Raw genomic sequence first — 24,382 nt, forward strand, 5'->3', positions numbered from 1 at the left:
TCAAGCCATTATGTTTTGGGGTAAATTGTTACGTAAACCAAAATCTATTGCTGTTGAGTCGATTTCTATATGGAACTATATAGAACTGCCACATAGGGTTTCCAAGGCTGTGACATCTTTCTCCTGCGGAGTGGCCATTGGGTTTGAACTGCCAACTTTCAGGTTAGCAGCCAAATGCTTAACCACTGCTCCACCAGGGCTCCTGATAAATTGTTAACAATAGATAAATAATACAGCATTTCAATCCAGTCATGAATTGAGCAGGCTTGAGGCTGATTTTCAGGCTTTTTAAGACTCATTCTCTTCTGATTTACCACCAGTTCTGTGGTCTCTTCAAGAGTTTCACCTGAAATCTTTCTCTTTTTCTGATCTTGTATTCCAATTTTGTCTCCCAATACGAGTCTACTATGCTTCCAGCTACTTTATGCTTGGCTTCTTAATTCCTGATGGCTTAGTCGGCAAATACCTCGGGGGGAATGCTGTTGGCCAATGTCTAGCTCACTTTTCTATGTCCTTCTACCCTCTGGGATGTCGGTCCCTCAGGTCCTGGCTGCCACTACAGCTTTCTAATGTTTTCGAACGTGTATTTTTTTCTTTTATTTATTTAAAAAAAAAAATCATTTTAATAGCTTTTTAAATTGCTCGTGGATGGCGCTGTAATAGCTAGTCTACATATCAATTTATGTACATTTCCGTATGATTTTAAAGTTTTTTTATAATTTAAGAAATAAATCCTTTATGAAGGAAAAAAGAAATATGTAGCTTTCTTCTGTAATTATAACTCTAGAGAAAGCCAGCAGGTTTTATAGTTGTTTTTTCTGATGAGTAGTGTAGGTTGGATTTAGAAGTTGAAGCATTTTTCTCTTTAGAATGTGAAGAAAATGATAAAGGCAGGAACAGCTGAGCTGAAGAAGCTCATAGACGATAAGGCCTATGGACCAGAACACATACTTGATGAAGAAACTTGCTTAAATAAGAAGAAAATCCCTTTATGTGCAATAATTTCCAAAGATGAAAAAAAAAGTAAGCATCAAGGTCTTAGGCACCCAAGAATGGGTGTCGTCACCAGTGCTGATTGAACGAAGTATTGATAGTGCTAAGAAAATAAGTCTTGCATTCAATTTCATGTGAAGAAGTATTTACAAAGATACAAAGGAGGGAAAAGCAGTTATCAGCTGCAGTAATTTAAGAAATTTTCTACTCTTTTGCATGTGTTCCTTTCTAGTTGTGCTTTGTTAAAATTAATTTAATCTTAGTAATAAATTTATCCCTCTTTTACACCTGAGGAAATCAAGGCAGAGTTTCTAACCCTAAAACACTGAGCTAGTAAATGGTAGAACCAGGATTTAGACCCAACATCCTGTCTCCAGAAACCATGTTCTTAACTGCTACGTTATAACATTAGCGGGAAGAATTTATTTGATTATTTTAGACCCAGAAGTTTTTCTCCAAGGTAAAATGCAAATAGAAGTTAGGCTCATGAAAATTACCATGAAAATCATCATTGTCCTCAGTTTTTCCCCCCGATGTGGGTTATAATTAAAAAAAAAATTATTGGCAGTAGTCAGTGGAACAGTTTCATGAAAGTTATTTATCATTGGATGCTAGTGGAATTCCAATTAGACCACTCTTTAGTTTGCAGGTTTATAGATGGATTTTTCAGGATAAGCATGAATGTCTACACATACACACACACGCACACACACTCATATGCACACATGCAAGTAGTTAACAAATCATACCTACTGAAAACTACACAAATAATAAGTGTATAGCTTGATGAATTTTCCCAAACTGAACACATGACATAAATATCACCCAGAGCAAGAAGCAACACCAACAGCATCCACCAAAGCCTCCCTCATGCCTCACTCACAGTCATCAATCCCGTCTTTGCCACACCTACCTGAGTAACTTCTAACACCATAAATTGTTATTGCTTACTTTTCACCTTTGTATAATGGAATCATAATCCATGAATTCTTTTGAGCTATGCTTCTTTTGCCTAAAATTATGTATTATGAGATTCTTCCATGCTGTTGTTTAGCAACAGTTCATTCTTATTGCTATACGATATTCTGTTGTCTGAATATGCCACAATTTGTCCTTTCACAACTGCTGATGGGCATTAGTGTTGTTTTCAGATTGAAGAAATTATGACTAGAGCTAGACATTCTTGGTGAGTGTACACATATATTTCTGTTGGACAAATACCTGAAAATGAAATTGCTGCATCATAGAGTATGTGTATTTTCACTTTTAATAGACACTACAAAACATTTTACCAAAGAAGTTGTACCAAGTTATACTCCCACTAGAAGTGCATGAGATTTTTCAGTTTTTCCATATCCTTGCAAACGCTTGGTATTATCTGCCTTTCTCAGTTTAGCTTTCAGAGTGTGTTTATAGTTGTCTCACATTGTGGTATTAATTTGTATTTCCATCTCATAATGAAATTAAGCTCTTTTTCATGTGTTTGTTAGTCATTTGAATATCTTTTTTAATGAAGTCTTTTTAAGACTTTTGCTTATTTTCTTTTTGATTTGCCTGTTTTTTCTGATTGATACATAGGGGTTCTTTAAATGTTTTTGATGCAGATTCTTTGTCAGATAATATATGTTCACTGCAACTATCTTTTCCAACTCTATTAGTCTTTCTGCTTCTCCAAGGGTATGTTTATATGAACTAACCTTGATTTCTCATTTCTGATGAATGATCCTTCTGTTTAATTATTCTCTCCATCTTGCCTCCATTTTCTTAAAACTATTAATAGTTATTTTAATGCCCTTGTTTTATAACTCCAGTATCTGGATCACCTATGCATCTGTTTCTGTTGTTGTCAGTTTTCAGTCATTTGATTCAATATACTGGCATAATTGATAATTTCTGAAAAATTATTGAGGCTCTAAATATAGGTATCATTTCCTATAGACAAGTTTCACCCTTTCCTGTGCTTAGTAGATAGAATAGGATCTGATCACCTAATCTATTTAGGGAATGGTATAACTTGAGGTTTATTATAATTTTGGTAAAACTCCTCCTACCTCTAGTTTACTCTGGCACCTAAGATATAGCCCTCTGTGGATTTCAGCTGAAAATCTGGGGTGTTTACTAGGGCCCCTCCACCTTGGTAGGTTTCAAATCTTAATCCTTACTTCCTCAACCCAGTGAGACTGCCAGAAGTTCCATCCTGCTTTTCAAAGTTTTTCTGCTTACCTTCTTAGACTCCTAAATAGCATTTAATTTGAAGTACTTGAGCAACAAGCAAAGTACAGAAAACTGAATGAACATTTTGAGATTGATTAGGGATTTTGACTGTAGGGTAATAAACATCTGAAAGGAATTGCTTACAATTGTAGTTTAGTCATTAAATAAACACAGCTATAAGTCTCATTCCATTTATGATGAGAATTACTAGTAAAAATAAGTATACACAAAATAAACTTAGTAAATTTTGTTAGAGGCTAAAAATGGATGGAAGAATCAACTATTCTTGATAAAATTTAGATCTGAATGTTTTTAATTGGACTTAAAATAATGGTAATGTCAGAATCTATCACTGATAGATTTGATCTGGAAAAAATTATTGAATTGAAACTGTTTAAAAGTGTATAAGAAAAAAGTCGATTTCATAAAATAAAACTGTAGGAAATTTTTGATTCTGCTAATGAAGCACTAACTGCTCCAGGAATTGTTCTTTTGCTGTAAACAGCTAGAAAACCAGACTAAAAAAGAAAAAGAATTGTGTTCAGATATAGTTCAGCAGGCACCTCAGGACTATGATCCCTGTGAGAAGGGTGACAAATGAGATAGACCGACAATTGTCCAAGCATACAGCGTGGAGTCACTTTTCAAGTTTCAGAGCAGAGAGGGAGAGCCCAAACAAAGTCTGGTGGTCTTCTGAGTTGAGATACAAGATTGAGGAGCCTGATTTGGCTAGAATTTGTGGGACAGAACAGTGAAGAGAAGAAACTGCACAGAGATAGAGTTCTGGGTATCTACAGAAGAGACTGCTTGAATCCTTGAATGAATACAGGTCTGTGATGAAACTACATGAGGCTGAGAAAAGAACCATTGGAAAGAAGGAGCCAAATGGTTCCTGGAGGTCACAAAGGAATGGGAACATTTTGCATCCCCACTGGCTACAGTAAAGAGATCATGTGAGTAACAGGCAGAGTCCTGAGAAAGTTACTGCTTTAGTGGGGCTAAATCAATCTTGGACTAAAGCCTGCAGTGGACCTACCCCCCAAAAAGCCCCCAAAACTAACAAAAAACTAAAAAGCAAGACTCTATGAAATAAAACCAATTCTAAGTAATTTAACTGCATGCTAGAATAAAGTCCAACCCTCTCTGAAGGAATGAAATGACATTCATTACCCAACACATAAAATTTACAGTGTCTGACATTCAGTCAAAACTTACCAGGCATGCAGAGTATCAAAAAATGTGATTCATAGTGAGGAGAAAAATAAACTGATAAAAAAAAAAAAAAAAACTGATACAGACCTAGAAATAATATATTTGATGGACTGATTCAGACCTAGAAATAATATATTTGATGGACTTTTGCAGACAACATAAAAAAGCTATTATCACTATACTTCTCATATTCAACAATGTAAAAACATTGTGACTGTAATGAGGAGAGAAATGGAAGATAGAAAGATCCAAATGGAACTTCTAGAGATGAAAAAGACAATAACTAAAGTGAAAAGCACAGTGGACAGGATTAACAACAGAGTAGATAATTATTAATTTAAAAAACAGAATCAGTGAAATAGTGATGGAAACATTTCAAAATGAAGCACAGAGAGAAAAAAGTGGAAAAAGGAAATGAACAGCATTACAGACCTGTGTAAAATGTCAAGCAGTCTAGTATATATGTAGCTGGAGTCTCACAGGGAGCAGGACAAAAAAAATATTTAAAGCTAATTGTCTGAAATTTTTAAAAAGTTGATGAAAACTGTAAACCTGTAAAAAAAAAAAAAAAAAAGATGAACAAACCCCAAGCAGAAGAAACAAAACCACACAAAGCCCCATCATAAACAAATTGCCAAAATCAATGGTGAAAACATTATAAAAAAAGGAACAAGTATAAGAGTGGCAGCAGACATCTTGCTGTAAACCATGAAAGCTAGAAGACAATGGAGAGATACTTATAAAGAAAGAAAAATGAGAGCTGTCCATTCTCAAAATTCTCTACCCAGTAAAAAATACCTTTCAAAAGTGTAGAGAGAAACAGAACACTTTTTATACTAAAAAAATGTGAAAGAATATGTCATCAGCAGACCTACCCCACAAAAAAAATGTTAAAGGGAGTTTTTCAGGTAGAAGGAAAAATAATACCAGATGGAAATTTGGATCTATGCAAGGTAATGTCAAAAATTGTAAACATAAAAAAAAACATATGGGTAAATATTTCTGTTTTTATATCTTATATGGAGCCCTGGTGGCGCATTGGTCAAGAGTTTGGCTGCTAACCAAAAGGTTGGCATTTCAAATTCACCACCCACTCCTTGGAAACCCTATGGGGCAGTTCTGTCCTGTAGGGTTGATATGAGTTGAAATCAACTTGGCAGCAATGGGTTGTTGTTGTTTTTGTGTATACAGTATATATAAAAATGAGGGCTTCAAATCAGTTCATTTGGGTTCAAAGCCCTGCTGAGAATTAGCATTTCCATCCCAGATATACAGAATCAGAATCTACATTTTAAGAAGATTGCCAGGTGATGCTTATGTATATATAAGAATGATGGTATATATAAAAATCATGTACAAGAGGTAATTTAACTGCATATATAAGAAGACATGTATACACAACAATCATCAGGGGATCTTGTTAAAATGTAGACTGATTCAGTATATCTGGGGTGGAAATGCAAATTCATAGCAGGGGTTTTAACCAGAATGAACCAGTTCAAAGTCCTGGTTAAAAATCTAGTATTTCTCTATGTACTGGCCACAAACAATTGAAATTCAAGGCTTAAAATTAATACCATTTACAGTACCATAAAAGAACATCATATACTTATGGATAAATTTAAGAAAATATGTACAAGAGCTAACTTAAAACTAGGAAATATCGCTGAGGAAAATTAAAGGAGACCTAGATAAATGGTGAGACTATATCGTGTTTCATGAATCAGAAATTTCAGTGTATTAAGACCTCACATCAGAACCCCAAATTGTTCTATACATTTAATGCGATCTCAATCAAAATCCTAGCAGCTTTTTTTGTAGAGAGTAACAACCTGATTAAAAACTTAGGTAAAAATGTAAAACCTGGAAAGTAAAAACAATTCTATAAAAAAAGAACAAAGTCAAGGGACTTATACTACTTGACTTCAAGAGTAACTGTGAAGCTACAGTAATTAAGGCAATGGTCCATTAGTGTAAGGATAGACTTAAAATCAACGAAGAGTACACATGTACACAAAGTACAGATGTACTCAGTTGTTTTTGAACAAAGGTGCCAAGGTGATTTAGTAGGAAAAGATAGTCTTTTCAACAGGTGCTGCTGGAATAACTAGAGGGAAGCAGTGAACCTCAACTCTTACATCACTATATATATATGAAAATTACATTATCTCAAAGTGGCTCATACACCTAAATACAGAATATAAAAATGTAAGATATCTACCAAGAAATTGTGTGACTAAACTGTATAGAAAATTCATGTATTAATAAGATTTATCTCAAGATTTTCTTTACTAACATTCTGATTAAAATGCTTGGCAAACCCATAAAAGTGGAGTCAGGGTCAAAGTAGCAAGCAGAAGACGTCTTCTGGCTCAGGATATTCTATAACCATAATTAGCATCATTTATCATCATCACTGCCTCAGTGTAGCAAATTTGTGGTACTATAGTGATACAATGTAGAGTAGCAGCAGAGTTTATTTTTTAATAGCTTTATTTATAAAATTAGTCCTGTACCTGTAAGAATAAAGTGTCTTTAAAAAAAAAATGCCATGGAGTCAATTCAGACTCATAGCAACCCTGTAGGACAGAACAGAACCGCCCTATAGGTTTTCCAAGGCTGTAATCTTTATGGAAGCAGAGTGCCACATCTTTATCCTGCGGAGCACCTGATGGGTTCAAACCGCTGACCTTTCGGTTAGAAGCTGAGCACTTTACTACTGTACCACCAGGGATCCTTCAAAGTGTCTTAATGGTTTTTTTTCCCAGTTATACATTGTTTTATTTTTATAAAGGAAAGTGTATGTGCTAGAGTGATATGTTTCATATATTTTTGTGTATTATGTATTTGTATATTACTATATTTGGATTTGTAGGGTTTATATTTGGATTTATTGTGAATGCATCCTAATAAGTCTTAAGGGTCTATTATTAATGGATTCCCAAGAACTTTTGGTTATATAATTGGTAATACATGAGGGTTTCTTGGATATTTGGTTTTATTATTTCCATTTCCTCCCTTGTCTTAGGCTGGGCTCTCTAGAGGAGCAAAACCAATGAAGCATATATGTGTATATATATATATAGAGAGAGAGATTTATTTTAAGGAAATGGTTCACACAGTTGTGGAGGCTGGCAGATCCCAAATCCATGGGTCAGACATCAGGTTGGAGGCCTTTCCAGACTCACATAGTTGCAGAGGCTGACAAACCCAAAATCGTCGAATTGGGTGGCAGGCTGCTTGCTCACATGCCAAGAGCCAAGAGGTCAGAGGATGACGAGTCAGATGCAGGATCCAGAGAGAGCAAGCTTTCCCAGAGCATTCATATATATTGGATGCAGGCCATACTCCCAAGGAAACTCCCATTTCAACTGATTGGCTGTTCACATCAGATCACAAAATGGACGATGATTACATAGTATTTGCCAAACCATTGAGAATCATGGCCTAGCAAAGTTGACACATAACCTTAACCAACATATGCCCTTCAATTGTTCTATTAAAATATGTCAGTTATAAAATGTTGTCAGGAGAATTCTTTCCATTGATTGCATGTTGAAACCTGTTACTGCGTGTTTTAGTTTATTATTTTTATTTTTTATTATTTTAGTAACAATGATGATGTTATGTTGATTTCCGTGGAAAGCCCTAATTTGACAACTTCAATAGCATCGAATCCAACAGGTATCTTCAGTTGATTATAATATGATCTATCAAATTAGAAAGCCTCAAATCAGTGTTTGAAATAGAGAATCAAGTAATGTATTTTAAGAAAATAAACTTAATTCTACTTTTTAAAATGTTCTGATTTATTTCTGTATTGTTATGTGAATAATATAATTTAATATAACTGAAGATTCTTTTTATTCTCAGTTTATGATCTTTTGTTTCTTTACTGTTTAATGGCTTTACAAGTTATAAAGCTAGTTGATTTTTTTATGTACAGGCAGTCCCCAGGTTATGAATGCGCTCTGTTCCTGACTGTGTCTTTAAGTTGAATTTGTAGGTCAGTTTGAATAGGTGTATATGGTTCTTATTTAGCCTTGCATGTACTTTAGTGCAAGAAAAGGTTCCAAGCCTTTTCAGTGATTTGAAATCTGCACATGCAGCCAGTGAAGGGGATTGTGATGAACAATTTGTTGCGAGTAGGGATTGGTTTAATCTTTTCAAAGTGGGCAAATTTATACAACATTAAAGGGCGGCATGTATGAGTTGTCCATAAGTCAGATATTCATAACCTATGGACTGCCTGTATATTATTTTTGTTTTTTCAGGCCTTCTGTTGGTAGTAGTGGTAGTTTGTCTTTTTTTAAATCTATTAAGCTATGTTGTAGTCTATTTAAGATATAATGTTTTGACTGTTCTTTAGAATCTTTGATAACTTTTAACTTTTGCTTTTTTTTAATACTTTTTAAAATTTCTGTCTTGTCACACTTACGTAAACAACTTTAATCTTGGTTTTGCAATGATGCATTTCTTTTCTCTTAAAATAGCCATCTTTTTGGCTCATAATTTCTCAGCCAAAATTCCCCGTTTCCATTTGATTTTTCAGCATGTTAGAGTGTTTGCATCTTAATTTCAGAAAGTATTGCTTCCGCTCATGTAGCTACTTAATTTCCCCCAAGGTTTAGACTTAGGACTGTGAAGCCTAAATCTGTTACAGAGCATATTAGGCATTTATCAGAGGCTTCCTTTTTTTTTATTCCTACCGGTTCCAGGAAGACTGCTCCTCAGCCAACTCAAGCAGTCTGGTCTAATGATTGTTAATTTAAAAATGTATATATTTCCAATTTTCTCAAATGCTAATTAACTTCCAAATAGATTTTCAAAAGAGTTAATATAATTGTAAGTTGATAGAGAGAAAAGTATTTTTGAAAAATCTTTTGAACCAAAATTAGATTTTCATTTTCTAATGGGATCCTCAATCCTTGGAGTAGGTAAAGTCAATTGAGATATTTTTTATGGTTATATAATTTACAGTTACCATCGCCATCCTTATTGAGTTTCAGCATTCATTACAAAGTTCATAAATATTTAATAGTCTAACAAACTTATTAAATGTGTTTATATTTTAATCATTTTCTTTTAGATACTAGAAAAATTACATCAGGAAATTCTAACAATTCACCTGATGCTGAAGTGGATGTTATGGTGGGTAATAAATATTGTCTCTGAATATCCTTTGTTTGGCTATGTTAGTTCTGAGAACTTCCGTGTTCTATATGCTGGATCTCTTAGCTTTGTCATTCATTCCTTGGGAGATTCATTCTCTGGGAAATTAATGTCTGACTAGTTGCCAGCATAACCAGGTTCCAGTCGAACTTACATATTAAAAAGAAAACTGCTAATGATAAATATACTTCACAGCCATACTTTTTTACCAAATTAATTCATTTAGACTTTGCTCAGTTATATTCTCAGAAACCATACGGTATAAGAGCTTCTCTTTCATTACAGGGTTAAATTAAACCATAAGAAATATATGCAGTGTTCATTTTCAAGCCTCTAAATGGTAATTACAGATTATGTGTGTTTTGTTTTTTTAAAACCATTACTGCTATTGAGGCAAAACCTTATTTTTTTAACAATAACTTTTCAGGGTATAGAGAAGAAAAAACTTGATTCTGTAATTGATCTGACGAAAGAAGGCTTACCCAACTGCAACACAGGTAAAATTAAAAAAAATTTTTTTCTGAGAGAAGGAAGGGTAATAAATGAAAATATATTTGACCCATTTATGAAGTTTATTTCTGTGTGTGTGTGTGTGTAATTTTATCACATGTGTGGATTCATGTAACTGCCACCACAATCAACTTACAGAACAGTTCCATCACTACAAGGTCCCCCTTGCTACCTACCCTTTTATAGCCACACCTACCTCCTGCCCCCAGTTTCTAAACCATAGCAACACTATTCTGTTCCTTATACTTATGTTATTTTACCAGTGTTATATAAATGGGATCATACAGTATGTATCCTTCTGAGATTGTGTTTTTTCACTCAGCATAATTCCCTTGAGGACCATCTAAATTGTTCCATGTTCCTTTATATTGCTGGGTAGTATTCCTTGGTATGGATATACCATAGTTTGTTTAACGATTCTCCTGTTGAAGGACACCTGGGTGGTTTCCATTTTCTGAATATTATGAATTTCTTGTCTTGCCATCTTGTGGCACAACACATTCTTTCCTAACCATAACAATAGCAGCTGTGAGAGGATGCTTACAGGAATGGGAGCTGGGAAGTGACATGAAAATGGATAGGAAGAGTGACAGCAGTGCTATTTGCTCAGATTTAAGCAATAAGACGTGAAATGCAGTCTTCTGGGGCTGGAAATCAATTACAAAGTCATCTCTTAACAACTGCACTTAAATGTTTATGGTAGTCTTTTGACCAAACATTTGAATTTATTAGCTTTGGGAATTTGTGTATACTAGGATTTAGGATGTGACGTGTATCTCCAGTTCCTTCTCTTCTCTCAATTATGGACCCAAACAAAGATTGGAATCATTGGAACTTCCAGGGACCTCATGATGAGAGAAAAAAAAACAAAACCCTAAATTTCCACTTTCATGATGATGATTAGAAATATAAATTTGAAAAATGGATTAGGGTCCATGATGAAATAATCAGTTACTTTTTAATGATTCAGACCATTGAATTGTTTCTAAATTATATGATACTGTATTTGAGATACAGTAACATGAAAAGGAAGAACACAGAGCATTTAGTTCTTAATGAAATAAGTCATACCTCTAACTTTGGGGGCCTTGGTTTAAAATCTAGCAGTAGGAAAGATAGATCTTGCTAACTCATGATAATGGGAGTCCATTTCATAGAATGTCCAGTTTGGAGTAAGGGTGTAGTTAGAGCAAACCTGGACCTTTTTCCCTATCCCTAGGTATTATGGGTTGAATTGTATCTACCCAAAAAGATAGGTTGAAGTCCTAACCACTAGTACCTGTGAATGTGACCTTATTTGGAAATAGGATCTGTGTAAATATAATTAGTTAACATGAGGTCATGCTGCAGTAAGATAAGCCCTAATCCAGTACGATTGGTGGCCTTATCTGAAGGGACACAGAGAGAGACACACCGGAAAGAACGATATACGACAACTGAGGCAGAGATTGGAGTGATATATTGACAAGCCAAGTAATGCTAAGGATTGGTAGAAAATTACCAGAAGCTAGGAGAGAGGCATGAAACAGACCCTTTCTCAGAGCCCCCCAGAAGGAACCAACCTTGCCAACACCTTGATTTTATACTTCTAGCGTCCAGAACTGTGAGAGAATACGTGTCTGTTGTTTTAAGCCACCTAGTTGGTGGTGCTTTTTAATGACAGTCCTAGGAAACTAATACAGATTTTGGTACTGGGAAGTGGGGTGATATCGTAACAGATACCTAAAAATGTGGAAATAATTTTGGATTTGAGCAATGGGTGGAGGCTGGAAGAATTTTGAGGTACTTGATAGTAAAAGTCTAGATTGCCTTGAAGAGACTCTTGGTAGAATTATGGGCATCAGTGATTTTGATGAGTGGTCAGAAGTTTGGAAAGTTGCAGAGAAAACATCTATCATCTTAGTGAATACATATATTATCATGAACACAATGTTGCTAGAAATATGAACATGAAAGCTGCTTCTAGCGAGCACAGAAATGAGGAAACATGTTCCTCACATATTTGGAACATTGGAGGAAAAGTGATCCTTGTTATTAAGTAGCAGAGAACTTTCTGAATTATTTTCTACTCCTTTGTGGAAAGTAGAACTTATAAGTGATGAACTTGGATATTTAGCTGGGAAGATTTCCCTGCAAAGTGTTGAAGACACGGCATGATTTCTCTTTGTTGCTTATAGTAACATGTGAGAAGAGAGAGATAAATTGAGGAACTATTAAGCAAAAAGGAACCAGAACTTGAAGATTTGGAAAATCTCAGCCTGTCTGTACTGTAACAAAAAAATGAGAAAGCATGCTCTGGAGAGAGCTTCAAGGGTGTGGCTTGACAAATTTTTGCTAAAGAAATTATGTGTGAAATACATTGATCCAATCAACCATCTCAGCAGAAACACTGCTAGCTTGGATTGAAAAAGACAGAAATGGAACAAAAGAAGGAAAGCTTTTGGACTTCTGGGATTCTACCTACACGCAAGAAACAGGCTGACAGAGCTATTAGGGTATCCTTCAAGAAAAGGGAAAAATGACAGATGGCCTGGCCCCAGTGGAGCAATGTCACCACCTCCTCGGTTCTAGAGGTCGTGGCCACGTTTCAGGTCCAGAGGATGGGTCTGCCACCACTGAGGGCTCTGAGGGCAGAGCTACTGCCTTGGGTTGATAGGTTGAAGCCACTGTCAGAGGCTGGGAGGGCAGGGCCAGCATAGCCTTTAAGGGCTGATGGGTTCTCCAGGGGACCAGAGGCCAGGGCCATTGGGGCTTCTATGGGCCCAAAAGGCAGATTGTGGCATAGAAAATTATTCGTGGTCCTTGAAATCTTAATAGTATTTGCCCTGCTGTGTTTCAGACTTGCTTGGGAACTGTGGCCCTTTTTTCCTTCCAGTTTCCTTCCCTTTTGGAATGGGAATGTTTGTCCTATGCCTGTCCCACCATTGTACTTTGAGAGCAAATAACTTGTGTTCTAGATTTTGTGGGCCCACAGATGGAGAAGAATTTTGTTCCAGATGGACCATACCCAGAGTTTCCCATACCTGATTTGGAAGATGAGATTTGGAACTTTTGATTCTATTTAGGTGAGATTTTACACTTAGATTTAAGGTTGGAATGGATTAAGACTTTTGGAAGATGTTGGGATGGAGTGAATTTATTTTTCACATGGGAAAGGCATGAATTGGGGGAGGGCTAAGAGGAAATTGTTATGGGTTAGATGGTGTCCCTTAGAAAGATAAATTGAAGCCCTAACTCCTTGTTACGGATTGAATTGTGTCCCCCCAAAATATATGTTGTAAATCCTAACCTCTGCCCATGGTTATAACCCTATTTGTGAATGGGTTGTGTTGTGTTAATGAGGCAAGATGAGGTTATGTTAATGAAGTTTAGGTTGTGTTTGTTATGTTAATGAGGCAAGATTAGTGTATTTTGAGTCAATCTTTTGAGATATAATGAAGCAAGTGAGAGAGCAGAGATGGAGGAAGAGAGATGCCAAGCCACATAAAGATTGCCCAGGAATAGAAGCTCAGAAGAGACAAAGTCCTTCCTCTAGGGCTGACAGAGAAAGCCTTCCCCTAGAGCTGGTGCTCTGAGCTCAGATTTCTACCCTCCTAAACTGTGACAAAATGAATTTCTATTTGTTAAAGCCATCCACTTGTGGTATTTCTGTTATAGCAGTACTAGATAACTAAGAATTTGGTACTATGAGTGGGGTGTTGCTCTAACATATACCTAAAATGTGGAAGTTGTTTTGGAATTAGGTAATGATAGCGGCTGGAAGAGTTTTAAGGTGCCTAATGTAAAAGCCTAGATTGCCTTGAAGAGGCTATTGTTAGAATTATAGACATCAAAGGGAATTCTGGTGAGGGCTCAAAAGGAAGTCAGGAGAGCTATACAGACTGCATGTGTCATCTTAGAGAATACATATGGTGCCAGCAACAGAATGTTGACAGGAATGTGGATGTTAAATGTGCTTCGGGTGAGGCTTCAAAAGAAAATGATGAACACGTGATTGAACAATGGGGGAAGGATGATGCTTTTTATGCAGTGGCAAAGAACTTGTCTGAATTATGTTCAAATGTTTGATGGAAAATAGAACTTGTAAGTGAAGAACTTGGATATCTAGCCAATGAAACTTCTAAGCAAGATTTTAAAGCATCTGCGTGGTTTCTCCTTTCCCTTTATCATTAAATGTGAGAGGAAAGAGATGGTCTTAAAAATGAACTGTGCAAATAAAAACAGAGCTTAAAGATTTGGAAATTCTGTTGTCCATACTAAGGACACATGTCCTAGGATATTCACCAAGAATGTGGCTACACAAACTCTTGTTAAAGATATTAAGCCTGTGGCTGATGGATCTCACCAACTGCCACAGCAGAAAACCCATCAGCTTAGGCTGAAAGGGACAGAGAAAGAGATAATCTGCCTGCCTCTTGGAATTTGACGGGCAGGAAAACAGACCAACGGAGCTGTATCTGTTGTCCCTCCAAGAAAAGAAAAGGGCCATCCCTGGAACAGCTTGGAAATCAGCAGAACTGTTGGAAAATGCAAGGGAAGCAGAGCTGCCTAGGTCTCAAAGGGTGGTGCCATGGCCTCTGGGATTTCAAAGGGTGGGGCCATGGTCTCCTGGATCTCAAAGGGTGGGGCTACAGACTCCTGGTTTCAAAGAGTTGGATCTTCGCCAACTTGGAGTATGGGGCTGCCATTAAGGTGTGCCAGGGGCCTGGGGCTGCTGCCCAAAGCAGATGGGGTGGAGTTGTCATGTCCAAGGAGCAGAAGAATAAGGCCTGCTGGGGCCGAGGGAATGGGGTCACCTTTCAGATGGACTAGGAGAATGGGGGCGCCCAAAGCCAAGAGAGCAGAGTTGCCCTCCCAGTGGGCCTGGAAGGTGAGGCTGAAGCCCAGGGCTAAGGGGCCTCCACCCAGAATCCAGAGAGCATGGCCAACACCCAGAGTCTGGAGGGTGGAGCCATTGTCCTGATAATCTCAGAAAACAAAGGATTATTTTCAAGCCTTGAGAAAGCTAATGTAAATTGTTCTGCTAGGTTTTGGACTTCTTGGTGCATGTTATCCCTTCTTTTCCTCTAATTTTGCCCATTTGTAATGGAAATGTCTACCTTGTGCCCACTCCACCATTGTACTTCGGAAACAGATAACCTGTAGTCTAGATTTCACAGGTTCACAGATGAAGAGGAATTTTGCCCCAGGATGGAAACCAAAAAACCAAACCCACTAACCTAAAATCTTACCCATATTTTATTTAGTTCATTCAGAAGATGAGATTTTGGACTTGGAGTTGATTTAAGACTTTTGGGATGATGTGATGGGATGAATGTGTTCTATATGTGGCAAGGACATGAATTTTTGGGGACCAAAGAGTGGAATATTATGGGTTGAATTGTGCCCCCCAAAAATATGTGTTATAAATCCTAATCTCTGCCTGTGGTTGTAATCCCATTTGTGAATTGGTTGTGTTTTGTTAATGAGGTAGGATTAGGTTATGTTAATAAAGATTAGGTTAAATTTGTTATGTTAATGAGGCAGGATTAGGGTATATTTTGAGTCAATCTCTTTTGAGATATAAAAGAGATTAAAGAAGCAAGCAAGAGAGCAGAGATGGAGGAAGAGAAATGCCAAGCCACACAAAAATTGCCCAGGAGCAGAAACTCGGAAGAAACAAGGACCTTCCCCCAGAACCGACAGAGGCAGAAAGCCTTCCCCTAGAGCTAGCTCCCTGAATTCAGACATCTAGCCTCCTAAACAGTGAGAAAATAAATTTATGTTAGTTAAAGCCACCCACTTGTGGTATTTCTGTTATAACAGCACTGGATAACTGAGACACCCTTGGTCCCTATGAATGTGACCTTATTTGGTCATAGAGCCTTTACAGATATACTAAGTGAGGTCATACTGGTTAGAGTAGTGTAGGCTCTAATCCAATATGACTGGTGTCCTTGGAAGAAGAGACACAGAGACACACAGGAAAGAATGCTGTGTGAATATGGAGGCAGAGATTGGAATGATGCATCTACAAGCCAAGGAATGCCAAGGACTGTAGGAAAACACTGGAAGCTAGTAGGGAGGCATGGAACAGACCCTTCCTCAGAGCCCCTCACAATGAACCAACCTTGCCGATAGCTTGATTTCAGACTTCTAGCCTCCAGAACTATGAGAGAATAGCTTTCTGTTGTTGTTGGGTTTTGTTTTTTCACTCTGCAATTTTTCCAGCTGTTAATTCTTTTTTTCCTTCTTCACATTTTTTAGATTGTGGTGACAATATACACAACAAAACATTCGCCAATTCAACAGATTCTACATGTATGTTTCAGTGACATTGATGACATTCTTCATGTTGTGCAACCATTATCGTTATCCTTTTCCAAATTACTCCACCACCATTAACATAAATTCAGTGCCCTGTAAGCAAAAACTCCCCCTCCCTTCAACCCTTGGTAAGCACTAATAATCTTTGGTTTCTATACCTGCTTATTTGATATAAGTGAAATCATATATTATTTGTCTTTTTGGGACTGGCTTGTTCTGTTCTGCATAATATTTTCAAGGTTCATCCATGCTGTAGCATGCATCAGGGTTTTATTTGTTTTTATGGCTGAGTGATATTCCATTGTATGATATACCACATTTTGTTCATCCATTCCTCTGCTGATGGACATTTCAGTTGTTTCCACCTTTTGACTGTTGTGAAAAATGCTGCAATGAACTTTGGTGTACAGGTTTCTATTTGCATTCCGCCTTTCATGTCTGCTGAGTATGTACCTGGGGTTGGGGTTGCTGGGTAATATGGTAGTTCTATGTTCAACATTTTAAGGAGCTGCCAAACTGTTTGCCACAGTGACTACACCATTTTACATTCCCATCAGCAATGGATGAGGGTTCCAGTTCCCCCACAACCTTACCAACACCTGTTGTTTTTCATTTTTTTGATCTTTGCCATTCTAATGGTGGTGAGGTGGTTAAGTTGTTGGTTTATTTTTATTGTGCTAAAATATACACAATATAAAATTTGCCATTTTTAACCATTGTCAAGCATACAATCCAGTGGCATTAATCACTACATAAATGTGCAACCATCACCAACCACTATTTGTTTCAAAATACTTTTTCATCTCCCTAAAAAGGAACTGTATACCCGTTAAACACAACTCTGTTACCCTCCTCCCCCAGCTTTGCTTTGTGTAGGATCATGTTTTCAAGGATCATCCACATTGTAGCATATATTAGAACTTTATTCTTTCATATGGTGCATAATATTCCACTGTATATCCATATATTTGTTGGTCCATTCATCTGCTGAGGAACACTTGGATTGTGTCTACATTTTGGCTACTGTGAATAACACTGTAATGAATATTGGTGAATAAGTATCTGTTTGTGTCCTGCTTTCAAGTCTTTTGGGCACATACCCAGGAGTAGAATTGCTGAATCTTGTGGTAATTCTAGATTTAACTTTTAAGGCACTGGCAAACTGTTTTCCACAGCATCTGCATCATTTTACATTCTCACCAGCAATGAACGAGGGTTTCAATTTCTCCACATCCTTGCCACACTTGTTATTTTTGTTTTGTTTTGTTTTTTAATAGTCATTCTAGTGGGTGTAGGATGGTATGTCATTGTGGTTTTGATTTGCATTTACCTAATGACTAATGATTTTGAGCATCTTTTCATGTGCTTTTTGGCCATTTGCAATCTTTAATCTGTTCCATCTGTGTAGTTTTGTTATTCCAAGAATGTTATGTAAGTGAGATTATACAGTATGTAACCATTTGGGATAAGTTTTTCACTCAGAATAATTTCCATAAGATTGATCCAAGTTGCTGCATGTATCAATAATTTGTTCCCTTTTGTTGCTGACTAGTAAGTATTCCATGGTGTGGATGTACCACATTTTGTTTAACCATTCATCCATTGAAGGGCATGTGAATTATTTCCAGTTTTGACTATTATGAATCTCTATTCTTTCCTTCCTGTGGGTTATGTGAACTTTTTTTTTTTTTTTTAGGATTCTATCTTGATTTATCTATGGTGTTTTTGTATCTCTTTGTGTAGTATTTTCTTAATGGTTGGTGTTAGTATAACAGGATGTACATGTGACTTGTCACAGTCTACTGATGTCAGCATTTTACCACTTTTACACTTTTGTTCCCTGAAGTGTATATAGAGACCATGAATATTTTCAGCCTCTGGAGATTATCGGGAAGCTGTTGTACTACTGATAGAGTATGCTGCCGCAAGGCAGGGGCCCTTATGACTGTTTGAAACTGAAGAAACGAGCATGTGCCACAAGTTATTATTTTTACAGGGTTTTGTACGAGGTGTCTGAATTTTTGGTAGGAAAAATAGAAATTTTGAAAATTTTTATTTGTTACACATTTGTTCCAGTATACCCTGGTGGGGACTCTGGGGCAGAATTAATAGTACATCGTATGTAGAAAGGAACACTGAGGGTAGGCTTGTGAGAGGGAACTAGAAGAGAAAATCCATACTACCTACTAAAAATTTAGACACACTCAATAATTCAGTGTGCTTCCATTAATGAAAACACATGGTCAACACAAAATTCAAAGCAGAAAATAATTGAGTCACCAAAGCGTTAAGTGAAGTGTGGAAACCTTGCTTCCATTTGGGTCCCTTTACTTTCCACTCTTAGATATCATTACGTTGAGTATCAGGGGGTGGTATAATTTTTTTGTCAATAATCAAATATTTATAAAACTTACAAGGAGAAGGAAAGTCTATCATATATACCCATATTTCTCCTCTTTCTGTCCATTCTTCCTTTTTCATGCTCCTAGGATTTCTTTTATCATTTTCTTTCGTTTGAAAAACTTTCTGTAGTCATTCTTTAAATATAGCAGTGTAGGTCTACTAAAGACAAATTCTTTTAGTTTCCCTCATCTGAGAATGTCTTTATCTCCCCCTTTATTCCTGAATGATAGTTTCACCAGATATAGAATTTATGGTTTACAGCGTTTTTTTTTTTTTGTTCTACACATGAAAAATGTCATGCCACTTCTGTCCTCCATAGTTTCAGATGAGAAATCTGCTGTAACTCAAAATGGTGTTCCCCTGTAGGTAAGTATGTCATTTCTGCTCTGGTGACTTTCAAAGATTTCTTCTTTGTCTTTCATTTTAAGAAGTTTAATTATGATGTGTGGTGGCTTGGATTTCGTTAGGCTTATCTTATCGAGGCTTCTTAAATCTGTATGTGTATGTCTTTCACCAAATTTGGGACATTTTCAGCTATTGTTTCTTTGAATATTCTTTTAGTCCCAATTTTTCTCCTTTCCTTTTGGGATTCCAGTTATATGAATGTTGCATATTTTGTTATTGTCATGCAGCTCCCTGGGGATGTCTTTTTTATTTAATTCATTTTCTGTTGTTCAGATGAGGTAAATTCTATTGATCTGTCCTCAGGTTCACTGATTTTGTCCTCTGTCACTTCCACTCTGCCATACCTAGGATTGTAATACTTAAGCCAGAAAGTTTTTGTATTCCTTTTATTGTATTTCTGAGTTCTATAACTTCCATTTCTTTGGTGAAATTTTGATTTTTTTTTTAAATTTGTTTCAAGACAATTTGTAATGCTTGTTGAAGCATTTTTATGATGGCTGCTTTAAAATCCTTATCAGATAATCCCAACATTTGATTCAGATTGGTGTCAGCATCCATTGATTGTCTTTTCTCATTTAAGTTGTGGTTTTCCTGGCTCTTGGTATGACAGGTGATTTTCTAATGTCTTCTGGACATTTTATCTATTATGTTAGAAGATTCTAAGTCCTGTTTCAGTCTGTTCTTTTAATAGCAATCATCATGTTTAGGTTAGTTTTATGGGTTGTAGTTCCAATGACAATTTAGTTTTCAAAACCTTTCCCATGCTCTTTTGGTCTGCTTGGTTTATCTGACGCTGCTGGGGTTCCCACTGATCTCTGTTGGTGCTATCTGAGAAGGAAGAAGGAGCTTCTCAAGGACAGGCCACCTCATGCCTCTAGAGTTTGCAACCCAAGGGGACAAAGGCTACTTCCCAGATCTGGTGCTGTTTGTGGCAGGATCCCTTGCCAGTTTTTCTCCTCTCCCTACTGCCTGCTGTGGAGAAGAGTTTCAGGCTTAGTGAGAAAGGAAAGTGCTTCCCAGGGTGGGCACTTGTAGCAGGATCCCCTTGCTGTTGCTGCTCATCTGCCCTGTGTCTTTTGATGGGGGAAGAGAGTCTCAAGCCTGGCGTGGAAGGAGAGTGCTTACCCTGGGGCCCGGCGTGGAAGTAGAGTGCTTACCCTGGGGCCCGGCGTGGAAGGAGAGTGCTTACCCTGGGCCCCGGCGTGGAAGGAGAGTGCTTACCCTGGGGCCCGGCGTGGAAGGAGAGTGCTTACCCTGGGGCCCGGCGTGGAAGGAGAGTGCTTACCCTGGGGCCCGGCGTGGAAGGAGAGTGCTTACCCTGGGGCCCGGCGTGGAAGGAGAGTGCTTACCCTGGGGCCCGGCGTGGAAGGAGAGTGCTTACCCTGGGGCCCGGCGTGGAAGGAGAGTGCTTACCCTGGGGCCCGGTGTGGAAGGAGAGTGCTTACCTTGGCTATTTATTTTCAGCAGGGTATTCAGTTGGTCTCTTTTGCCAGTGCTCATCTGGTATTGTCTGTGGAACTACTCTTCAGTCTGTGGGAGAAATAAGCCTACCTGGGCCTGCTATTAGGTTGAGGGTTGGGAAACTCTAGGCCTAGGTCACCTTCTGTTGTGTGGGTGGGGGGTATAAAATGCCCTTTTGCTATGTTGTTCCTCTAGTCCTGAGTTCCCCAAACAGTCCACCTTCCTCATTTCACCTTCCAGAATTTTCCTTGGGTTGCCTCTTGCAGTATTTCCAGCCTTTATAGTTGTACTCAGTGCGGGGAGGGGCGGCAGGGAGAACAAGTCCATCGAGAAATGAATGAATAAATAAATTTTGGCATATCCATACAACTGAATACTACTCAACAATAAGAATGAGTGAAATATTGGTATATGCAACAACATGGATGAATCTCAGTAGTATGCTGGGCAAAACAATTGTACAGACTGTATGATTTTGTTTATGTAGAACACTGCAAAAGGTAAATCTAATCTTAGTGACAACAGATCCCTGGTTTTATGGAACCAGAGGTGAGATGGGAATTGACTGAGAAGGGATACTAAAGAACTTCTGGAGGTGAAAGAAATATTTGATTTTGTTGATAGTTTCTTAGGTGTATAGATTCATGAAATCACAAAGATCTGTATGCTTAAAATGGGTACTTTATGTAAATTGTATCTCTGTAAAGTTCATGTAGGAAATACAAACTTTTAAAATCGTTTTTAGTGATATAAATATTTCTCTGGATAAGTGAGTATGTCCACACAGGCAAATAATGTAGCAAAGAACCTGGGAAGTCAAACACCAAAGGCTTAATAATCTCTGGGAGGGTGGGAATTTGTTTTTTTTATAAGTACTGCTCCCCCCCAACCTTTCTATAGTATGCATATTTGATTTAGCGTTGTGCAAATTAAATATAATAACCCCCACACTCCTTCATGGTCCATGGTAGGACCATAGTCCATTACAGTTTATCACCCACTTTTCCCAGCTCTCTCAGGTTCTTTGGTAGTATACTTGTACCACTGAAAGAATTTACTGCCCTCCAGTGGGGACTTGCATAACAGCAAAAGGCAAAAGAAATGTTAGTTAAAGCAAAATAGCTGGGGTTTGCAAGTAAGGTAGTGCAACCAGGAAGTGTGACTTTATAAAAATTTAGTCTCTTTTGGCTTTTGTACCCTCTATAAGCCTTGTAAACATATTTGTGGTTTCCTGTTTGATAGTTAGGAGCTTTGGTGGCTCAGTGGTTATGAGCGCTCGGCTGCTCACTGCAAGGTTGGCGGTTTAAACCTACCAGCTGCTCTGCGGGAGAAAGATGTGGCAATCTGCTTCTGTAAAGATTACAGCCTTGGAAACTCTATGGGGCAGTTCTACTCTGTCCTCTAGGGTCACTATGAGTTGGAATTGACTTGACAACAACGGGCAGGTGTGATCGTTAAGGAGCCCTGCTGGGTTTGGTTTTGTTTTGTTTTATGTGTGTCATATTTGGAAAACCAGAGGTTCCTCATGTAACCTAATGGAAGGCGCCACAAAAACCATCAGCAACCCAGATCCAGTGGTAAAGACAGGTGACCGCTAATTATGGGGTTCGAGAACCTTAATTTTTTTAACCAGGTAGTACCAGATAATATTTCTCAAAATCCATATTACCACCAAAAATTTAAACACATTCCGTGACTCAGCATGCTTCCATTAATGAAAATGCATGGTATCCAAAAAAAAAAATCAAAGAAGAAAATAATTGAACCCCGAAATGGTTAAATTTAATTTAAAACCAGAGGCCACAGTTTTCACCTAGCAGTTTAATGAAGAAGCTTAAAATAATGGGGAACTGTGCTGTCGCTTTGAGAATACAAAGCACTAAAGTAGCTGTCACACATTTTTATACAGGTAAGGATAAAAGACAGAGAATATTTATAAGACATTGACATTGGTGACACTGAAGATATAAGCTATTAACCAGGTTGGAATGAAAGTCCTGTTTTTTGTTGTTTTTTTTTTTTTCCTCCTGTCAGAAAGTTGGGATTCTGTCTGTCTTAGCCTGTTTTAATTTACCAAGGGCTTTTTTTTTTTTTATTATTATTGACTTATTACCTTGAAAGAAGGAATGTTAGTTATGGGAAATTATATTTGTTAGAATATGTTTTTTTGTAGAAAACTGTTCACTTGAAAATTTAAAGGAGGTTGGTTGTATCACCTCTTGTCTGATGATGAGCCTTCAGATTATGATTTCACTGAACTAGTTCTGATAGATTCCACCAGTATAAAAAGGCTACAGACCTTCTTAGAATTAAAAGCATAAAGTCATTACCTCTTTGAAAAAAAGTCTTTTATGTTCTGCTGTGTATATTCTCAAAAAAAATAAAATTTTAAGAAAGATCTTTCTTTACTAGTAAAGTGACTAATAGATTAACATTGAAACACAGTGCAGAATTTTGATTATCCTTGTCAGTCAAAAGAAAAAAAAAATGATAAACATTTCATTTCAGGAGACCATAATGTATATTAGACACACTGGGCACACAGTGGACTTAAAATTATATTTACTATGTTCAAACTTCTACTTTCCAAATACAGTTTAAACTACTTGCTAATGGGGACCCCCTTTTCTTACCATTTCCTATATATACTCTTTCCAGTTGTTTTCAAACCATTCTCAACTTGGTATGCACCCTCTTTTTTCCCTTCCGCCCATATTTTTTGTCTTCCCCATCTCCTTTCTTCCTTTCTCCTTCCTTTCCTTTCTGTCCCTTCCTCCCCTCCCTTGCCCAGCGTAATATACACTTAAAATGGGTGCATTTTACTCTGTGTAAATTATATCTCTGTAAAGTTCATTTAAAACAAGCTTTTAAAATCATTTTTATAATATAAATATTTACAAGGATAAATATGTGTCCACATGTGCATATATCACAGCGAAGAATCTGTTGTTTTGCGAACACAAAGCACCGAAGTATCCATTGCACAGTTATAAAGACAAAAATATTTGCAAGACATTGACATTGGAAAAAACTTCACCCAATCCATAATTTATACCTAATTCTCTCCAGGTTAACACAAACCTTATCGGTATAGATTTATTTAGCTCCAGCCTACATGACTTTTACTTCGAATTCCCAAGATTTGTGTGTATCACTTTTCACACATGATTAAAAACAGCTCTGTGTTTGTGGCTACTACTTGTCAGCCTAACAGAACAGAACTCACCTTTGAAACCACTGACCAGGGATCCCCCTCCCTTGTGTAGTAGCACCTCGTTCCTAAAGGCGTAATGACTGAGAGTTTTCTCTGATAGGGAAATTTTTGTCACATTAAATAAGGAAAATTCTCTATATTTGGAACTTTTGGGTCTTGAGTATTTATCAGAATGTATCTTCACATTTCACAATTTGGTAATTTCAGTTCACATTTTATTACCACCCGAGACATAAACTATTCCTTGCTTAAAGAGGCTATGAAATGGATTGTTGCAGAAAAATTTTACTTCTTAAAACCTTGTATTCACAGAAAATCCAGTCTCCTCTGTGGAGTCACCTTCGAAAGCTGTTTTAAACTCAAAAGAGACAACTCCAGTGGCACAAATTGCAGCCCAGGTACTTCTATGAGATGTTCTGTAAGGGAAATTCATTCCAGTGTTATTCTTGAAGAAACATTTGGGTCACGGTTCAGCTTAGAAGGCACTTTAAT

The 24,382-nt window shown here is 37.3% G+C and overlaps 1 protein-coding gene across 1 annotated transcript in view; it reads left to right on the plus strand.

The window, feature by feature from the left end:
- The window catches only part of ATF7IP2 (activating transcription factor 7 interacting protein 2), a 93,031-nt gene that overhangs the window by 65,097 nt on the left and 3,552 nt on the right, over nucleotides 1-24,382 (plus strand). Inside the window, exons 8-11 of the mRNA XM_023557383.2 lie at nucleotides 8,030-8,103; nucleotides 9,509-9,570; nucleotides 10,019-10,088; nucleotides 24,203-24,288. Coding sequence (XP_023413151.2) covers nucleotides 8,030-8,103; nucleotides 9,509-9,570; nucleotides 10,019-10,088; nucleotides 24,203-24,288 — 292 coding nt within the window. The remainder of the gene's footprint in view (nucleotides 1-8,029; nucleotides 8,104-9,508; nucleotides 9,571-10,018; nucleotides 10,089-24,202; nucleotides 24,289-24,382) is intronic.

The sequence above is a fragment of the Loxodonta africana genome, chromosome 12 (assembly GCF_030014295.1).
Source record: "Loxodonta africana isolate mLoxAfr1 chromosome 12, mLoxAfr1.hap2, whole genome shotgun sequence".
Classification (NCBI taxonomy): domain Eukaryota; kingdom Metazoa; phylum Chordata; class Mammalia; order Proboscidea; family Elephantidae; genus Loxodonta; species Loxodonta africana.